This window comes from Sciurus vulgaris, assembly GCF_902686455.1.
Source record: "Sciurus vulgaris genome assembly, chromosome: 5".
Classification (NCBI taxonomy): domain Eukaryota; kingdom Metazoa; phylum Chordata; class Mammalia; order Rodentia; family Sciuridae; genus Sciurus; species Sciurus vulgaris.
The window spans coordinates 166,903,807-166,922,780 of NC_136465.1; the positions used below are offsets into that span (position 1 = coordinate 166,903,807).

General features: G+C 39.8%; 1 protein-coding gene across 1 annotated transcript; it reads right to left on the bottom strand.

The window, feature by feature from the left end:
- Positions 1-199: 199 nt before the first annotated feature.
- On the bottom strand, positions 200-18,974 carry RTCB (RNA 2',3'-cyclic phosphate and 5'-OH ligase). The gene is made up of 12 exons (XM_079140151.1): positions 18,781-18,974; positions 17,316-17,394; positions 16,209-16,276; positions 15,091-15,190; positions 13,174-13,330; positions 11,171-11,327; positions 8,415-8,574; positions 6,904-7,079; positions 6,208-6,396; positions 5,428-5,538; positions 3,781-3,900; positions 200-1,237 (listed from the first exon to the last, which is right to left on the bottom strand). Exons 1-12 carry the CDS (start codon positions 18,871-18,873, stop codon positions 1,130-1,132), a joined length of 1,518 nt encoding a protein of 505 aa, XP_078996277.1. The 5' UTR covers positions 18,874-18,974; the 3' UTR covers positions 200-1,129.

The window sequence follows — 18,974 nt, forward strand, 5'->3', positions numbered from 1 at the left end:
TTTCCCCTCCCCACAGCAGGATCTAGAAGATACCCATGGACGACTTCATTATAAGCTGAGGTGGTTGTGAAACATTTTTAGGATGCCTCTAAAGGCAAACTGGGAGAAAACCAGAAGACAGCAACACTATCCAGTGAACCAAGCACAAATGCTGATTTTTCTAAGGTATAAAATATTACACACAAATGTAAACAACATATTGAAACTTTATTAGATTTTTTTATTCTGTGTGGACTCAAGCGAGGCCTTAGTAACTTACAATGATGGTCCTTTAACATCTTTGAGACATCACCATACACAACGTAAAATCTGATTAGGTGGCACAAGACCATCGACACAGCAACTGTTAATGTTGCAGCTGGCCACTTAATGCTTTTATAACAATTCAACTGTAAATGTAAAGGTTTTCAGTTTCATGTGAGGGTTTTTTGCTGTTATGCAAAAGCATTACTCAAAAAAAAAAAAAAAAAAAAAGTTTGCCAGGTTAGGCCTAATTAACGACAGACATCAGCACATGTCATGCTGCAGGTAACTGTCTTTAGTATGAGGTTGCAAGGCTATGAAAAATTATTTTCTCTTTTGGGCCCCTATTCCTATACTTTTGCACATGTCCTCCTCAACATGTGTCACTACTTAGTCACCCAATGTCCTCACTACAAGTCCCTGGGTACTCCAGGTAAGAGGGGTATTTAAGATTTTGCTTAGTACAGGGGTGGTTGGTAGATGAGTGGGTGAATGAACAAAGTGAAGGGAAAAAGAGAAACATTCCAAAATCATATTTAATAGAATGTTCTTCAGGACATCTATTGGGGTGTAAATAGAATTTGGTGTGAAGAAATTCATTCTGATGATTAAAGGCAGCTTCTTGAAACCTCTCTGCTAAACAATTTTCCTAAAATCTGTAGGACTACCGAGGAGAAGCGCTTTCCTCCCGTTCCAGATGGCCCCCTCTGGAAGATCACTTCACAACACTGGCTCTAGGAACAGTAGCCTCACTGTCGGTCATTTTGGCAAGGACAGTTTCAGCCGCACACTTTGAACCTGCCATCTTAAGTCTGATGTCTGAAGAGTGTTTCAGTCCACAGTCACTTCACTGAGGGTCAGTGGTGTCCAGAGGCCCCATCACGTTCTACCCTTTGATAACAGCAATTGGTCTCAGTTTGATGGCCTTCTTGCTGATTCCAGCATCGTGGCAGGTGTTCACCACATCTGTGACGTTCTTATAGGACTCAGGAGCCTGCACGGGAAGAATCAAACATTGTAAGTCTACTGAAAGGGGAACCTTTAGAAGCACTCCACTGTACTTGTAATTAAACAAATGTACATTAAAACAATACTGAGGGTACTTTTTTTTTGGGGGAAGGGGGTGTCTATCAAATAAAGACTGGGGCTGCGGCTGGGGCTCAGTGGTAGGGCACCTGCCTAGCATGTGTGAGGCACTGGGTCTGATTCTCAGTACCGCATATAGATAAATAAGTAAACATTCATCCACAACTAAAAACAAAAACAAAGAATAAAAAAATTGAATAAGGTTAATTTGTTGTTAAGGGTAGTGAGGTAAATACTCTGTTTTATGTTCTTTATTTTAAAAAACTTCTCCAAAGATTGTGTATCACTTGTACAATTAAGAAAAGCAGTAAATGTAATTAAATCAAACATATATATCAAAATACCTGCCTGGAAGGAAAGGTGCCATATGTTAGTGTCATTATCTCTCAATAGATTATTGATAATCTAGATTTTATGTATTCCTGTATTTGTTCAAATTTATGCAATGAACATGTACTGGTAACCTTTTCTTTATAGTCAGAGAAAGTTATTAAATGCACATATAAACATGTGTATGTATAAAATTATAACCACGCCAAACTGTATGTGCAGACACGTACACATGCACTCACAACTTATTTCTGTAAGTTTTTAGCAAAACCCCCACCCTTCCTCCCTACCCATATCCACTATCTTGTCACCATCAGAATTCACCTCCTTGCCCCCCATTTATGTCAACACAAGGCTTGGCTGCCCAGACCAAACCCCATGGGGCTCTGAACAAAGTATTCAGGACATCTCCCAATCCCTTCTAGTTTCTGAAACTTTCCCACGGTGGCCTCTGGAATTCCCTCTGGTGAACTCAAGTGCAGAATCCCCTCCTTCCCTTCTCTGTACACTCTTCACCTTGTTCTTAATGAAGCATACACCTCCCCTGCCGTTTGTAGTGTATAGTACTTGTATGGTCTTCAAAGCATAGTACATTTTACCTTTTGGTAAGTTCATGAGGAAGGAACGTGTTAGTCTTGTTCACTGTGCTATTCCTAGCACCTGGATGTCTAGTAAGTACAAGCTAAATGGTGAATTAAAAAAAATCATGCTATGCAAGTAAACAAACAAAACACCCAACCAAAACATCAACAGTGGCAAATTATTTCCTGCTGGTTGAAGTCTAGATGTTTCTTTTTTTCTCTGTATTTTCCACATCAGTTTTTTTTTTTTTTTTTCTTTTCTTTTCTTTTCCCTTTGATGCTGAGGATTGAATCCAGGGCCTTGCACATGTTAGGCAAGTGCTCTACCACTGAGCCACATTCCCAGCCCTTTTTATTTTGAGACAGGATCTGGCCTAGGTTGCCTAGGCTGGTCTCCAATTTGTGATACTCTCATCTCGGTTCTGGAGCAGTTGAGATTAAAGGTGTGTGCCTCCACATCCGCTTTCCATATCTTTTTAACTAAACATGTATTATTCTTAAGAATAGGGAAAAATTAAGTTATTATAAAGAAGAATTTGTCTTATTCTGACTCAGTAATTCTACTTTTGAGACTTCATTATAATTATTTTAAGACAAGGAAAAAGTTTTGTGAATGAAAGGCACTCATTGCAACCTACAAGTAGCAAAAACCTGAAAGATACTTAAATGTCCAATATGTGCAGAAACCAAAGTACTCAACTGGCAGAACATTCAGCAGTGATTAAAAAGTGACACAATTTTATAATGTGATAAATTAAAAAAAGGACTACAGAGTGTCTGTAAACTGCAATTGTAACAAGCTTTGAAACACCATTTAGGAGTCAGGAGTGGTGGTGCACCCCTATAATCCCAGCTACTCAGGAAGTTGTGGCGGGAGAATCACAAGTTTAAAACCAGCCCTGGCAACTTAGCGAGATCTTGTCTCAAAATAAAAAGGGCTGGAGGTGTAGCTCAGTGGTAGTGTGAGGTCCTAGGTTCAATCCCCTGTACCACCACAAAGTGGGGGCAAAGGATTTAGGGAAAAATATGGCAACTGATACTCGAAAAGAGGAGGTGATAGTTGTGTTAGTGCTCTGCTTCTGGATGGCTGTAATTTTAAATTTTAAAAAAGAAGTTATGTTGCTTCTAATAAATATGTATATATGTGTAGATACACAAAAATAATTTAAACAAAAGCTTTTCTACTTGTGAATAAAACCAAACTATGTTTCTCTAAACGTTTTCCCCAAACGTTTAAACTGCAACATAAATATACAACTCACAAAAACAAGGTTAAAATGGGTCAGCTTGAACTTTTTTGAAGTTTACCATGTAGAAAGGGACTACACATGAACAGTTAACATCACTTTTAATGGACTGGCTTGAAACTGATCTCCCAACAAGAGAAGACAATACTGAACTGAGATAAACCAAGGAAGAGAAATCAAAACTGAAGTCATTTAAAAAAACCAACAAGCTATTTCTTTTAGTAATACTAAAAATTGCTCTTGTGCATTGGCATAAATCAGAAATGGTTTTATGCTATCAAAATTTCACTCACCTCTTCCATAACCAGTTTGGGTGAGGCAACACGGATTGCAATTCCCATATCTGCCAATTTGTCTAAAACATCCTGGAAATCTAAATTACGCCGAGATTTTGCTCGGGACAACGCACGGCCCTAGAATGGAAAGGAACGGGGGACAGAATTAACTTCACTTTATAAATTATGAGTTGAATTTTATGTTTGATCTAAGCAATTATTTAAACCCTTAGGACTACATGCTTTTTCCTTTACTTTTGTTTTAACTAAAAAGAATTTTAAAAACTTTATCTTTTAATCAACCTTATGCATCTTTTGTTAGACATCTCATTATATCCTTTTGGAAAATAAATTTCTATCTATATAAATCACTTCATATTTAAAAATTTAGCTTTGTGTATTCTAATTTTAACCATTGTTAATTAGTACCTCCATATAAATATGTGAATTAATTTTAAAATGTGTCTATCATCACAAAAATTTTGTGTTTGTTATGATTCGAAATACTTTCTCCACCTCAGCACTACTGACATTTTAAACCAGATAGCTCTGTTGTGGGGTCATCCTGTGCACTGTAGGATATTTAGCAGCATTCCTGGCTTCTGTCCACTAGATGCTGGTAGCACTGCCTCTATCTAATCATGAGAGTCAAAAATGCCTCCAGACAGTGCCAAAGTCCCTAGGGAGTTCTGCCTAGTTAAGAACCATTTGGTTAAACTAGGAGTGGGAGGCAGCTGGAAGTGAAAAATAATCAGAGAAAAGAACAAGGTTAAAAGATATATATGAGGGGCTGAGGTTGTGGCTTAGTGGTACAGTGCTTGCCTAGCATGTATGAGGCACTGGGTTCGATTCTCAGTACCACATGTAAGTAAATAAAGGTCTTTCAATAACTAAAAAATATATGTATGTTAAAAAAAATATTTATGTAAGAATCTGTCCTATCAGAAGGCATGGTTACATAGTGTCTATTTCCCATTCCAACACTGGCTAAGCACTCTGATCATTCAGAACATGGGCTGGCAAAATACAGATTAACCTACCACTTGTTTCTGTAAATAAAGTTTTATTGAAAATGCCTATTTATATAGTACTTATGGCTACTCTTGAACTAAAACGGAAACTGAATACCTGGTATAGAGAACACATGATACAAAATACCTAAAATAATCACTATTAAGGCTCTTAATAGAAAAAGTTTACTGATCCCTGGCTTAGCAGATAAAAGGCAAGGTGGTGAAAATGGTGTACAGACTACATGTGAATTCTGATTTGCATATAGGATATGTGACCTGAATCTTGAGTGGTCCTACAAGAGGCAAATTAGGCAAATGAGCAGGCCTAGTGAATCACTGACATAAACTGATGCGAATCTGCATTAAAGTTATATTACTTATAAGCGAAAGTGAGTTTATGGTCCCAGTCTGGATTTCTGGATTTGCAAAACAGTCCCTGGCCCTACCATGACCTTCCTAAGGATGAGATACTAGATGATTTCAGTCAGTTCACTACACAGTACATATTATGGCAAATAATTTCCAAGTAGAAGCCATGACAGATCCAAACCTCAACTTTATTAATGGTCAATCAGGTGCATTTATCTGCCAGAATGAAAAACAACAACTAATCTGAAAAGCACATTTCTCAGAAAGTTTCCATTTTCCTTACCGCTCCATGACAGGTAGTTCCAAAGGTCTCAGTCATGCCCTGTTCAGTGCCAGTAAGAACGTAGCTACAGGTTCCCATGGTGCCACCAATGAGCACTGGCTGTCCGGTAAGCTGAGAACGCACACAAATGTTAAAATTTAGAAAAATATAAGTATTTATGCCTGAAATTTAAGTTTCCTCTTGCTTGGTAGAACTGTGGGAGAAACTTGGGTCTCTGAATACACTGCTCTTACAACTATATTAAGATCGTTCTGATTCTTTGACAACAGGGAGAGAATAGAAGAGGAAAGGAGTGAAAATGTGAGGCCCAAGAAAGACACGGAAGTCAGACTAAATGTAAGAGCAAAGCAAAACCCAAAAGTGTAGAGGAGAGTTGTTACTAGAACCATCCTAGGAAGTATCTGCCCTCTTCTGGCTTTCACTTCCTCATCTGCAAAATCAGAGAACAGGCTGAAGGTCTTTCTAACTCTACCACAGCCAGACACAGAAAGGGTAAGAGGAAATGAAACGGACTGAGTTTAATCTTCATCCTGTCTTCCAAAAATCTGAAGGCCTTGATTCATCTTAGTGGAGCAAAATACACTTAGTGCAGCACTTTTCAGACAGCACACTGCAAGCACATGTGATGGGAGGAGGGGCCACTGCTTCGAAGACTGGATCTCTGTTCTCAAGGGGACAGACAACTTTCTCACAACTGCTGTTTTCCTCTTAACTGCATCCATATTTAGAATTAGTCAAATTATGACCTACTGCTTAAAAAACAAATGCAGGGCTACGTACTTGGTAATCAACAGCAATGAGGGGGTGGTGAGGGGGGAAAGCGCGGGTGGATCCCTTCCTGTGCACCAACAGTGTCCGTTCTTTTCCGTCCACCACATGCTGCTCTACTTTGGCAATATTGTGAGAAACATCATAGATTACATGCAGGTCCAAGTCGTCAGGGGTTGTGTTGAAGACCTTGGCAAAAGCCTGAGGGAAAAAGCTTATGTTAAAAACGCCAGAGCCAGCACTTCAGCACTTATCTCACTGACTTCATTCAGTCTGTTCCTGAAGGCTGTGAGGGATTAGAGTCCAAAACTGGTAGTCGTATTAATTTCATGTAAAGGACAAGAAGTGCCTTAGACCACACTCCACTCCATAAATTCCACCTCTGATTAAAAAGCTGCCTGGCTCCTCTTGATCCCATCTTTTAGAAATGCTTCTTTTGCAGTCTTCTCAATCTCAGCGAATGGCACTTCTATTTTCTCTGAGACTCAAGGAAAATCCTACAGACAATTCTGGTTTCTCCTCTCTCATTCTCCAGGGCTGCCTGACACTCTGCTGATTTAGTTTAAGAACACACCAAATCCTCAGATGCTTCTCCGGTATTCTGAATATTACATACATTTCCAAAACCAAACCCTGCAGCCTTTGATCTGACTAAGCTATGTTTTACCTTCATCATGAATAATTCAGAAAAGAGCAATTTTATTGTACCTGACGGGTTAAGAAGGTCATAGAAGAGCGGTTGACCCAGGCATAGTTTCCAGCTGCTGCCATTCCCTTCAGGTAGTCCTGACCCTCTGCAGAAGCGATTCGAGCACAAGCCAACTGACGGTCATTGACTATGATCTTGTCTCTCTTCATGGCTTTTTCCATAGCTACCAGTGCATCTGGAATGAGAAAGAAGTGGGTTCAAACCAGTTAGGTTTCCCTTAAGTAAATCACTCAAAGTTAGTGCAGAAAGTAGACTACATTCAAAGTTTTAACTTTTTCTTTAATGTGTTCTGACTCATCTAATTGATTAAATAAAATATACTTGCTGATAATCTTTCAGATTTCAGTGATACAAGCTATGTTGAACCCAAAACAACATGTGTACTAGAAACTTATAATGAGAATGAGACGTGTACACAAATAGCAACAATATGTTCTTAGTTACTACTTTCTCAATATGTGAATGAATGAGAAGGAGTAAAATACATTTTATTGCCATGATGGTTTTTAAAAGTAATATTTAGTATCTTAATATAAAAAAGAGCTAGAGACAAGTTTCTAGGTGTGTATAAAAAAATCAAATCCTTGAAAAAATACACAGAATTGCTCAGCAGAAAGTTCTGAAATACATGTTAAGGTTTCATATAGCTAATAGAAAAAATAGTTTCAAGCTGGCACAAATTATTCTCACAGGGTGATATGTAAATACAAAATTGAATTATAACATGAAATTTAATGTTTATAATTTCCAAGTGTCCATACACATCTTCATATATTTACTAATCATTTCACATGCCCTGCAAGTCATCCAAAGTGACCTATGTCCTGGCTTCCTGCTTTTGTTTATGCTGTCTTCTTGTCATGAGTGCCCTGTGAGTGACTGTTTAAACTGCAAGGCCCAGCCCAAATGCTGCACCCATAAAGACATCTCTGAAATCTTTTTCCTAACCACATTATATTCGTCTCTTAAAATATTTTATTAAGTACTACCTTTTATCCCTATTTTTTCTTTTAAATGAACACAATTTCTCTTTTATGAGAAAATATGAGGGTAAAGTATCTGCCTATTTCATCACTAAATCCACCATAATCCCTAATCTTAAAGAGTAGGTATCTAATACATATTTGCTGAATGCCTTCTTCGTCAACTCTGCAGTTTAAAATTTTTTTTGGTCTTTTTGGCAAGAGAGCCTATAGTAACCCTTAAGTTAAACATAATAACCAGGGTTATTATCAAGTGCTTATTATGTGTCAGGCACTAATTTTAAGTGCTTTACATAATATTCATTAACCTTTCAGGACAATACGATACAAAATAATTATCATGCCCATATTTTTCAGACGAGAAAGTCCCCATGAAGTTATTTAATCTGTTCAAGGTCACAAATTAGGGGAGCCAGGATAAAAATCCATGAAGTATAGTTTCAGGTTTAAGTTCTCTTAAGCCTCTATTTGGTTTCCCATAAAATGTACATTTTGGCACCAAGTAAAAAATTAGGTACTGAATATACCTGTGGCTACTTGGTGGCCCAAGCCTCTGCTTCCACTGTGGATCATCACACACACTTGTCCTTTATGGTCGATGCCCATTTTCTTAGCAGCATACTCATTGAAAATTTCATCCACCACCTGGATTTCTGCATAGTGGTTACCTGCTCCCAGGGTCCCCAACTGCAAATGTAAAAATATCTGATAAGAGTTTCTATTCTGGTTTTAAAAAATCATTTAAAAAAGCAAATAGGTAAAAACAAATGAACAACAACAAATAACCATAAATTTAAATTTTTTTTTTTTTTAAGTTTTAGATGGGCACAATACCTTTATTTACTTTTTTATGTGGTGTTGAGGATCGAACAGTGCTAGGTGAGCACTCCATTACTGAGCAACAACCTCGGCCCACAAAGTGATTTATGTAACAAAAAATTCTGAGCCTCAGAATGTATTAATTTAAAACAATATCCCAACATAACAACAATACAGACCAGGCTCCTGACGTTTATCGTATCATTAGATGCTTGAAATATACAAACATTAAGAGCGTCATAAACTAAGAAAAGGCATGCCACTAAGTGGTTCATGGGACATTTTAAAAATGAAGAGAAGGGTCAAATTCTGGGAAAGAGTGCTGGGTGAATGCTGATTATGGTTACGTTCAAATGATTTTTAAAACTATGAGATCATGGACAACTGCTGCAATAACATATCCCATAAGTGGAGCCAACAGATAACTTACAGAGAACAGCAGTGCTAGAAGAGCCTTTAGAGGGTGCCTAGTTTAGGTTTTTTTTTTTTTTTTTGGGGTGCTGGGGATCGAACCCAGGGCCCTGTGCTTATAAGGCAAGCACTCTACAGACTGAGCTATCTCCCCAGCCCCCCCCCCTTTTTTTTGTAAATCTCTTTTCTCTGCTAATCTACTTACCTACCCATGGTACTAGGGACCTGAACCCAGGGTTGCTCTCTTGCTGAGTTACATCCCACAGGGTCTTGCTGAATTGCTGAGGGCTGAGGCTGGCCCCAAACTTGTGATCCTCCTCCCTCAGCCTCTGAAGCTGCAGAGATTATAGGGTGTGTGCCACTGGGCCTGGCAATTTTGTTTTGGTTTTATGACATCTGTAAATTTCTAATAGCTTTTTAGAATGAACATAAGAAGATTCACATTCTCATACCTACCAAAAGCCCTCAGGGAATAGCCAAAGCAATCCTCAGTAAGAGGAGGCATCACAATACCAAACAAATTACACTACAGAGCTACAGTAGCAAAAACGGCATGGTGTTGGCAACAAAACAGGAAGACCAAAGGTACAGAAAGAAGACACAGAGACAAATCCACATAAATACGGTTATCTCACACTAGACAAGGTGCCACAAACATAAACTGGAGAAAAGATAGCCTCTTCACCATGGTGCTGGGAAAACTGGAAATCCATATGTAACGAAATGAAATTAGACCCCTCACTTTCACCCTGCACAAAACTCAACTCCTAAGTGTATCAAGGACCTTGGCATTAGACCATAGATCCTACGCATACAAGAAGAAAAAGTAGGCTCAAATCTCCATCATGTCAGCTTAGGAACTGAATTCCTCAAACAAGACTCCTAAGGTGCAAGAAAGTAAAATCAAGAATCAATAAATGGAACTGTATCAAGCTAAAAAGCTTCTTCACAGCAAAGAAAACAATCAAGAACATGAAGAGACAGCTACAGAATGGGAGAAAAATCTTTGCCACCTGCACCTCAGACAGAGCATTAATCTTAAAAACTTAACACCAAAAAACCAAATAATGCAATCAATAAATGGGCAAAGGAACTGAACAGACACTTCACAGAATATAATCAGTCAACAAATATATGAAAAAAAGTTCAACATCACTAGCAAGAGAGAAATGCAAATTAAAACTACATTGAGATTTCATCTTGCTCCAGTCAGAATGGCAATTATAAAGAATACAAGTAACAAAAATGTTGGCAAGGATGTGGCAAAAAAGGTACACTGATACATTAGTGGTGGAACTGCAAATTGGTGCAACAATTCTGGAAAGCAGTATGGAGATCCCTCAGAAAACCTGGTTTGGAACCACCCTCACATACACCCAAAGACTTAAAATCAGCATACTATAGTGACAGGGCCACATCGATGACCACAGCAGCTCAATTCACAATAGCTAAGCTATGGAACCAGCCTAGGTGCCCTTCAACAGATGAATGGATAAAGAACTGTAGTATATATGCACAATGCAATATCACTTGCATAAAAAATAATATAATTATGTTATTTGTGGTAAATGGGTGGAACTGGAGGCGATCATGCTAAGTGAAATAAAGCCAATCCCCAAAAACCAAAGGCTGAATGTTCTCTCTGATACGTGGATGCTGACTTACAATAGGCACATGGGGGTTGGGGCAGGGAGTAGAGGTTCACTGGATTAGACAGGGGAAATGGGGGAAGGATGTGAAAGGGGGCATGGGAATGAGAAAGACAGTAGAAATGAACTGGACTTAACTTTTCTATGTTCATATATGAATACATGACCAGTGTAACACCACATCAAATACAACCACAAGAATGGGAAGTTATATTCCATGTAAGTAGAATATTCTACTGTCATAACTAAAAAGAACAACAACAACAAAAAAAGTTACATTAAAAAAAAAAAAAAAAAAAAACCCTGAGGATGTTTGTTTTTTGCTAACTGAAAGTTACAGATTTCTTCCTTCAATGAAAATGAAATATGAGGAACTAACATGTCCCCACTACAGAGTGAGTTACCTGAGGAAGGCCTCTTTTCTTGGCCCTTGCAGAGACCTTGTTGGGGTCAGCTTGCAGCATCCTTCCATACTCTTCACAGTGCTCCTTGTCTTCGGCCCAGGCATAGCCTTCCCTTAGGGACCAGTCCACACCCATCTCCAAGGCCTCCTCCAAGTCTCTGGGTAAGTAATAAAAAATATTATTACTTGTTTCAGCAAAGGAAGATCAAAACCTAAAAAGGATCTCATCTCAGAGGGTAGAGGAACACACTATGATTACTATCTCCTGTGTACCAGGCCTCATGCCAAAGTTCATCCTTAGCAACTCTAGTTTTTTAAGCAAAGCAGTTACATAAATGATTGCAATATGAAATGAACATGGAAAGGCCTTATTCAACTTGACTGCAGTTCTACAGCCCCTTGTAATTTTCAATTCTTTCTTACATTAGATTTGCCACTTTCATCCTCAATTGTATGAGGTGGTGATCAAGCAGCCAAAGAAAATTGATTATTTTAATCAGATATTACTATCTACCAATGTTTACCAGATACATGCCTTCATTAACAACTTAGGGAAAATTACAAACAATCAATGAAGATATCTAAACTTCCTGAAGCAACACAGGCCCTTAAATTTTAAGGGCCATTCTTATTTTCGAAAAAATACTGTCATTTTATTAAACCTGCACTTTTTAAAACTAAGGACACACAAATCAAACTATTAGAAGGAAAAAACTTAACCTTTACTCAAGGTCCAGTCTTTTTTCAAAGCAAGACCAAAAGAGAACACAGCTTTCAATATTCCTTTCCCTACCATCCTAGAGGACAGTCCATTTCAAACTTTTGTTTTTTAAACCCGGGTGTTTTACCACTGAGGGACACCTCCAGTTTTTTTTTCTCTCTCTCTTTTTAAATTTTGAAACAGGGACTAAGTTGCCAAAGCTGGCCTTGAATTTATTGATCCACCTGCCTCAATCTCCCAAGTTGCTGGGATACAGGCTTGAACCACCATGCCCAACTAATACTTATGAGAACAAAACTAATATCTGAAATATTTGTAAAGGACTGGATATTGTGGCTCAGTGGTAGAGCACTTGCCCAGCAGGTGTGAGGCACTGGGTTCCCTTCTTAGCAACCACATAAAAAATAATAAATAAAATAAAGGTATTGTGTCCATTTACAGCCATATATGTGGAATTAAAAAAAGGGGGGGGGGAGGGTTACATTTAAAAAAATGCTTGAAATTTATTTATATTACATGTATGTAAAATCTCAGAACTATCATCTTACTCTAGGTATTGTTTTTAGTGGGAGAAAGGTACAGAATAGGCAATAGCAAAAAATATTTTTATATTAATGTGTACACATTTTTTAAAAGAATGAAGTCACATGAATTTTAAAGAAGCAACAGGTGGCCCAAAGAAACACCTTTGACCCTCTTTGTTAAACACTTTATTTTGCTAATGAAGTACTCTGCAAAGCTTAAGGTGAGCTGCTTGCAGGACCTATGAAACAGCACAGTAGACCTAACGGCCACCTGAAAGGCAGTCACACTGCAGCCTTATGTTTAATTCTCTACGGGTTCACTGACAAAAGACAGTGGGATTCAGAATACAGCCTCTGAAGAGTCAAAGGATCTTTGGTTTGAATTCCTACATCACTTACTAAGTTTATTGTCTTTCTTAACCTCAGTTTCCTTGGTGTAAATCAGGAATAATAGGGTTATTGTCTACAAGAAACAATACAATGCACACTGCCTTACATATAACAAGTGCTAAAACATGTTAGCAGATATTATTCTACTCTAACACTACTCCCACGACAAGGACCACCCCGATGAACATCAGGTGACTGATTATCTACTCTAACAAACGGGTTGGATCTCATGTTTAACAAAGCAATTCACTCCTACTGGCTAGAAAGTGACTGCACTCCCCATCTCTTGAGTGTCCTATGTTAAAAATGAACTGAGGGTCACATGGTTTTTCTCTCTCCATTCCATGTCCTGGAAACGTGTGCTCTTACTTGGCATTCATTGGGATCACACCTTTTGATCCCACCCCGACAGGAATGTGGTCAAACATAGCTTGGGCAAGCTGCTCCTTCACAGGCTGGACATCACTCTCATCCAAATTGGTTCTTAGCAAGCGCACTCCACAGTTGATGTCAAATCCTACACCACCTACAAAATAAAGAAAAGTTAGTCAATATTAGTAAAACCAGGTGGTCAGAATTATGTGTACCCATAGTTTCTCATCATTAATAAAGAGATACCCACTCTTTTCAAGCTTACTACATTTTACGTATTAGTTCTCTGCTGGGTAAAGTGTGACAACACTGAAATAATGTAAAGTAACATATATACCTGAGGGTACTTGGTGGGCCTGGGAGGCAGCAATCAACATTAACAAGTAAGATCAAGGTGAAAATGAGTAAAGCATCATTCTTTTTTGGGAGGGGATTGAACTCAGGGGCACCTGATCACTGAGCCACATCCCCAGGCCTATTTTGTATTTTATTTAAGACAGGGTCTCAATGAGTTGTTTAGCAACTCACTTTTGCTAAGGCTGGCTCTGAACTCCCAATCCTCCTGCCTCAGCCTCCCAAGTCACTGGGATTACAGGTGTGCACCACCATGCCCAGTGAGTAGAGCATCATTCTTTTTTCCTTGATCAGTTATCAGAGGTTGACAGATTCTATTAGTCTTTTTTTTTTTTGCACCCGGGATTCAACCCAGGGGCACTTAACCACTGAGTCACATACCCAGTACCTTTTATGTTTTATTTTGAGACAGGGTCTTGCTAAGTTGCTTATGGCCTCACTAAGTTGCTGAGGCTGGCTTTGAACTAGCAATTCTCCTGCCTCAGCCTCCAAAGCTGCTGGAATTACAGGTGTGCACCACCTAGCTCTGTCGGTCTTTTCAAATAACCAACATTTGGTTTTGCTGGTTCCTGGCTTATCATGCCTCCCTTTTTTTTGGTACTGGGGAACAGAACTCAGGAGTGCTTTATCACTGAGCTATGTCCCCAGTCCTTTTCATTAAAAAGAAAAATTTTTAAAAATGTTTTGAGACACTTGCTAAGTTGCTTAGACTGGCCTCAGTGTTCATTATTCACCTAGATTCTTTGAAAGCAAAGCTCTGACTTCTGGTGTAGGATGTTTTTACTGGACATACTCTATAACTACAGCAATCTTGGATGTATACAACTACAAATTAACACATACAGAGATGATGAGAACAAATGCTTACTGAGTACTTGCTGTGTGCTCTCAACACTGGCTTAAGTATTTCACATGGATGAACTTGATCTTATTTTTTTGGTGGGATGTGGGGATTGAACCTAGTGTGTACATTAGGCAAGGTCTCTACCAGAGAGCTACGTGCCCATGAACTCAATCTTTGTAACAGTGCTATATGGTCAGTTGACACTGTAAGACCTCATCTGCCTACGAGGTAGCTGAGTCAGATACAAAATGAGCCAGAGAAATGTTTTCATTTTGTTTGGCAGCCAGTGTCTGAATAGCATTTGGTATTTTGTTAGGTGTCGAAAATTTTTCAAAAATATATGCTTTGTTTGACATTTGAATAGCCTCCGAATATTCACAACCAATTTTCTCAGTAAATCAGAGGAAAGGTAATGATAGGCTGGGTATAGTGGTACAGGCCTAAAATTGCAGCTACTTGGGAGGCTGAGACAGCAGGATCACAAATTTGAAAAGTCAGCTTAGACAACTTAGCAAGACCCTGTCTCAAAAGAAAATTTAATAAAGGACTTGGCTGTAGCTAAGCGATAAAGTACTGGCCTAGCATGTGCCTGGGATTCAATCCTAGGCGCATGTGCACACACACAAAGAAATAATAGAATGAGACTGAGATACAAAAAGAAGCAGTGCTCTGGTCTCAGAAAGGCTAAGATCCATAGACAAAAGCTATACACTCACCTGGGGATACCACTGCTTCAGGATCATTCATATCAAAGGCAGCCATATTCCCAATAGCAAACCCATAGCCTGAATGGACATCAGGAAGACCAATAGATCGCTGTTAAGAGAATCAGACAGTGAAACACAACTGTCTTAACCTGGCCCTCTGGCTGCCTGAGGGCCTGATACTGATTCTCAGGTTGCAGGCTGAGCTTTCCGAAGATCAAGACCTTGTTCACAGAATTTTCTATTGGTTGAAATTAGGTGTAAGAGCTCCTAATCACAAAATTAAATACAGTGAGGAAAAAAAACCAACACTTTTTCATAAAGTTAAATTATTAACTAAGGAAACCTACAACAGTAAGGCCGCAGACTAACAGGATTCAGGAGGACCACACACTAGCTTTAATATTTTAATAACTTTTAAAGATGAGCTCAAGACATTGACAAATCACAGCTGTGTCAAGTTAAGAGGTAAATATTCACTACACAGGCCATGAGCACTTAAGTAATCAGAGAAGTGCAATCTATTTGATGATACGAATACCACAGACAGGGCATGAACTGTCTTTTCATCCTTCTCACAGCCCAGTATAGTAACAGGCATGAAGGACCCAAAGGTCTGTTAAATGGATGTTTTCAACATGTACCTTTAGATGAAATCTGAATGTCTGACTGAGGTGGGGGCCCACTTCCATCTGTTATGGCCACTGCCTTCCTTTTTCAATCATGTCCAGGACAGCTATGATGTCCTCTCTCCATCACTTCAATCCCAATCCTTACAACTTCTTTTCTTTCCATTCCTTCCTCAACTATCTTCTAAAACAGGGTCATGGCAAAACCTCCAGTGATGGTAGACTAACCCAGAAATAATAAAGTTTCTATGACAAGGAAGTAAGAAAACATAAAAACTACTTCAAAGGTTCTCAAATGCTTACAGATTCTAGCCAAAGGCAACCAGAAACTAAGACACATTATCCAGGCCCAATTATTTCTTAGCTCTCACTGTTAGTACTGGATGTTCAAAGTTCACTGTCTAGATGATACCTCTATCTGTTAGGCATGGCCATTCATCCATTCAACACAGTTCAGACAAGAAGAAACGTAAATGACTCAAGTTCTGAAGTCTAACTCACATGAACAATTCCAGGCAAGGCTGCCACATTGCCAATTTGTTTCATGGCTGGCAGGAAGCCACCAACACCTGAAAGCAAAAATTCAGTCTCAGTAAAAAAGACATGTTTGATTTTCAGCATTGTGACATTCATATTTCTAGACTGCATTACATGAAGGGGTAGTGGTTATGGGCTCCTAAATAAAGTATAGAGGTTGGCTGGGAAGGGAGCTTCTTCAAGAAGCAAGCGTATGTATAGGAAAGACACAATAAATAATTACAAACATGCTGACACCATTCTGCACAAATCACGAAAAGTCTGCTTGCAAATGTTGTACTGAAGGTATAAAACGTAACTATCAAACTGTTGTCAGTATAAAAGGAATTCTTTCAATAATTTTCAACTATTCATCTAAAAATCAATAAAGCTTTTAATCTAAGTGACAAAGAAGGGTAGTGAAGAAGAACTAAGGAAACAATGGCTTGAAAGTCATGGGGTTCCCGTACAATTCTATCACTTGCTGTGTCATTTTTAACAAATGAGCATATCCCAGAGGGGCAGGGAGGACTCTGGATAAAAGGGGCTGAAATCTGATGATTTCTATTCTATCTGAGAGTTTTATATATCTCTCGCTAAACCTTGCTGCAGCCTTGCAACACAGAGGTAACAAGTCCTGTTTTACAGGTAAGTTCACAAAAGCTAATTTAGTGAACTGGTTTAGAATCAGATTCTCTTGGATTTAAATTCTGGCTCTGTCACCAAGAAGTTGTGTGACCAAGGGCAAATTAAAATTACTTAACCTCACCAAGCTTTGATTTATACATGTGTAAAATACATTCTCTTCTATTAACTACTCTATGTATTATATGAATACTCTATGTAAAGAACCTAATAAAATGTGTGGCACATAGTGTAGGATTAATAGTAGCTTTGATGTTACTGTTTAAGGTTAGGTGAAACACAAAGCTGGCCTGCCTAGCTCCAAATCCTTTCTGTAAGTGCAAGTTGCTAGCAATGTGATTTAGGACTTTGACCTCATTATAAGTCTTGATCATTTCCAACAATATGTGAGTTACCCAGGTTAGGCAGATACCTGTAAGACAGCAAATGAAATGCTAATGTACTTACCACCACCTCGACAGGCATTCCTTAATTCCTCAAACATTAATTTCTCCAGAGCATCATTCACATAGAAAACTCCTTCAACCTGGTACCAAAGAAAAGGAAAATGATGTTTAAGCGCGTGTCTAGGAAGTACAGGCACAAGGAACAGAGTACACTGTACAGAATACTTAAAAAATTTCACATTAGTTCAAACAAGGAAAAAAGCTCCTAACAAAGTCTAAAAGATGTTCAAAGGATTTCAGATTGGGGAGCCTTTTGAATTTGGGGTTTTTTGGATCAGGGCTGCTCAACCAGTGAAGTCTATGAAAATATTCCAAAATTCAGAAAAAACTCCAAAATCTGAAACACTTCCAGTCCCAAGCATTTCGGATAAGGAATACCCTGTTTTCGGCAATGCTCACAAACTGTTCTGTTTGAGGAGGCAGATATATTTACTGTGAACACTGTACAACATGTGTGTAATGAAACATCACATGGTGCCTCATAATATGTATAATTTTTGCCCGATAACTAAAACAAACAAATGACCCTCACCCCCAAAGGAAAACACCTCTGTTTTGTCACTGTGGGCATTTTTTCTCCTCAGTGTCTAGCAAATCTGTGTGTGGATAGGGGGCCATTTGATAACGTTGAAACTGATTAGAAGAGTGGAATGGCTATCAGGAACTTCTTACCAAGACACAGGACTGCATACCCTAGGGCACTTGCACAGCACCTTAGAGGATTTCACAAGCTACGTAACAAGACATGTACCAAAACCTCAGGTGTTCTTTCCTTCACGTTAATGGAAGTCATGAGTACACTGAGAGAGAGCAAGGGCAGCCTTTCACACTCTGGCGGTGGGTTCCCGAGTCCCCATCATGATTCTGGCACAGAAAGTAAACTGGATATCAAGTCCTGGCTGAGCCTCTTACTAGACGGGTACAGAAAGCTGTGTCGCGCCCTGATCCTCAGGGTCCTGCGAGGTGCACGTTAAAACCCACCAACCCTGCCTTGTACATCTTGACTGTTGTGAGGAAGAGAATCACTTATTGAAAACCTGCAGGGAGTGGAGAGAGCTCAAAACTGGGCTGAGCGAAGAGCGGTCTGCAAACACGGTCAAGACCAGCATGAGTCAGAGGCACGGAGTTCCAGCCCGGCAACTCCACCCGCGCCCCGGAAAAGCCCGCTGGGGACTCTGGGGACCAGGAACAAGCCGCATCTCACGGTGCGCTTCCGGCTCCTGCGAAAGCGCCCCGTAAACGTCCCGCCTCGCTGGTCCCGGTGGTGGCGGGACCTCCGCAGCCCCGAGGTGAAGCCAGGACCGGAGGAAGGCAGCGGAAGAGGGTCAGCCTGCAGGGGGCGGCGGCGGCCCGCGCTCGGGAGGGCTGGGAGGGCGTCAGGAAGGGCTCGCGAGCGCTGGGCGGCCGCGGAAACGCTGCCCCGGGAAGGGAAGGCCCAGCCGCCCGCTCCCGCTGCCCCGCCTCACCTGCATGTTGGGCACAAAGCCCTTTTTGATTCTCCAGCAGTTTTTGTTGATCTTGTCCAGGAACTGTAGCTCATCGTTATAAGTGCGACTCATGGCGGCGACAACGGTGGCAGCAGCTCGGCGCCGGGCTCTGAAGAGAAGCTGCCGCGCTGTCCGGTTCTGCGGAGCACGCCTTCTGGGGCTCAACGCGCAGG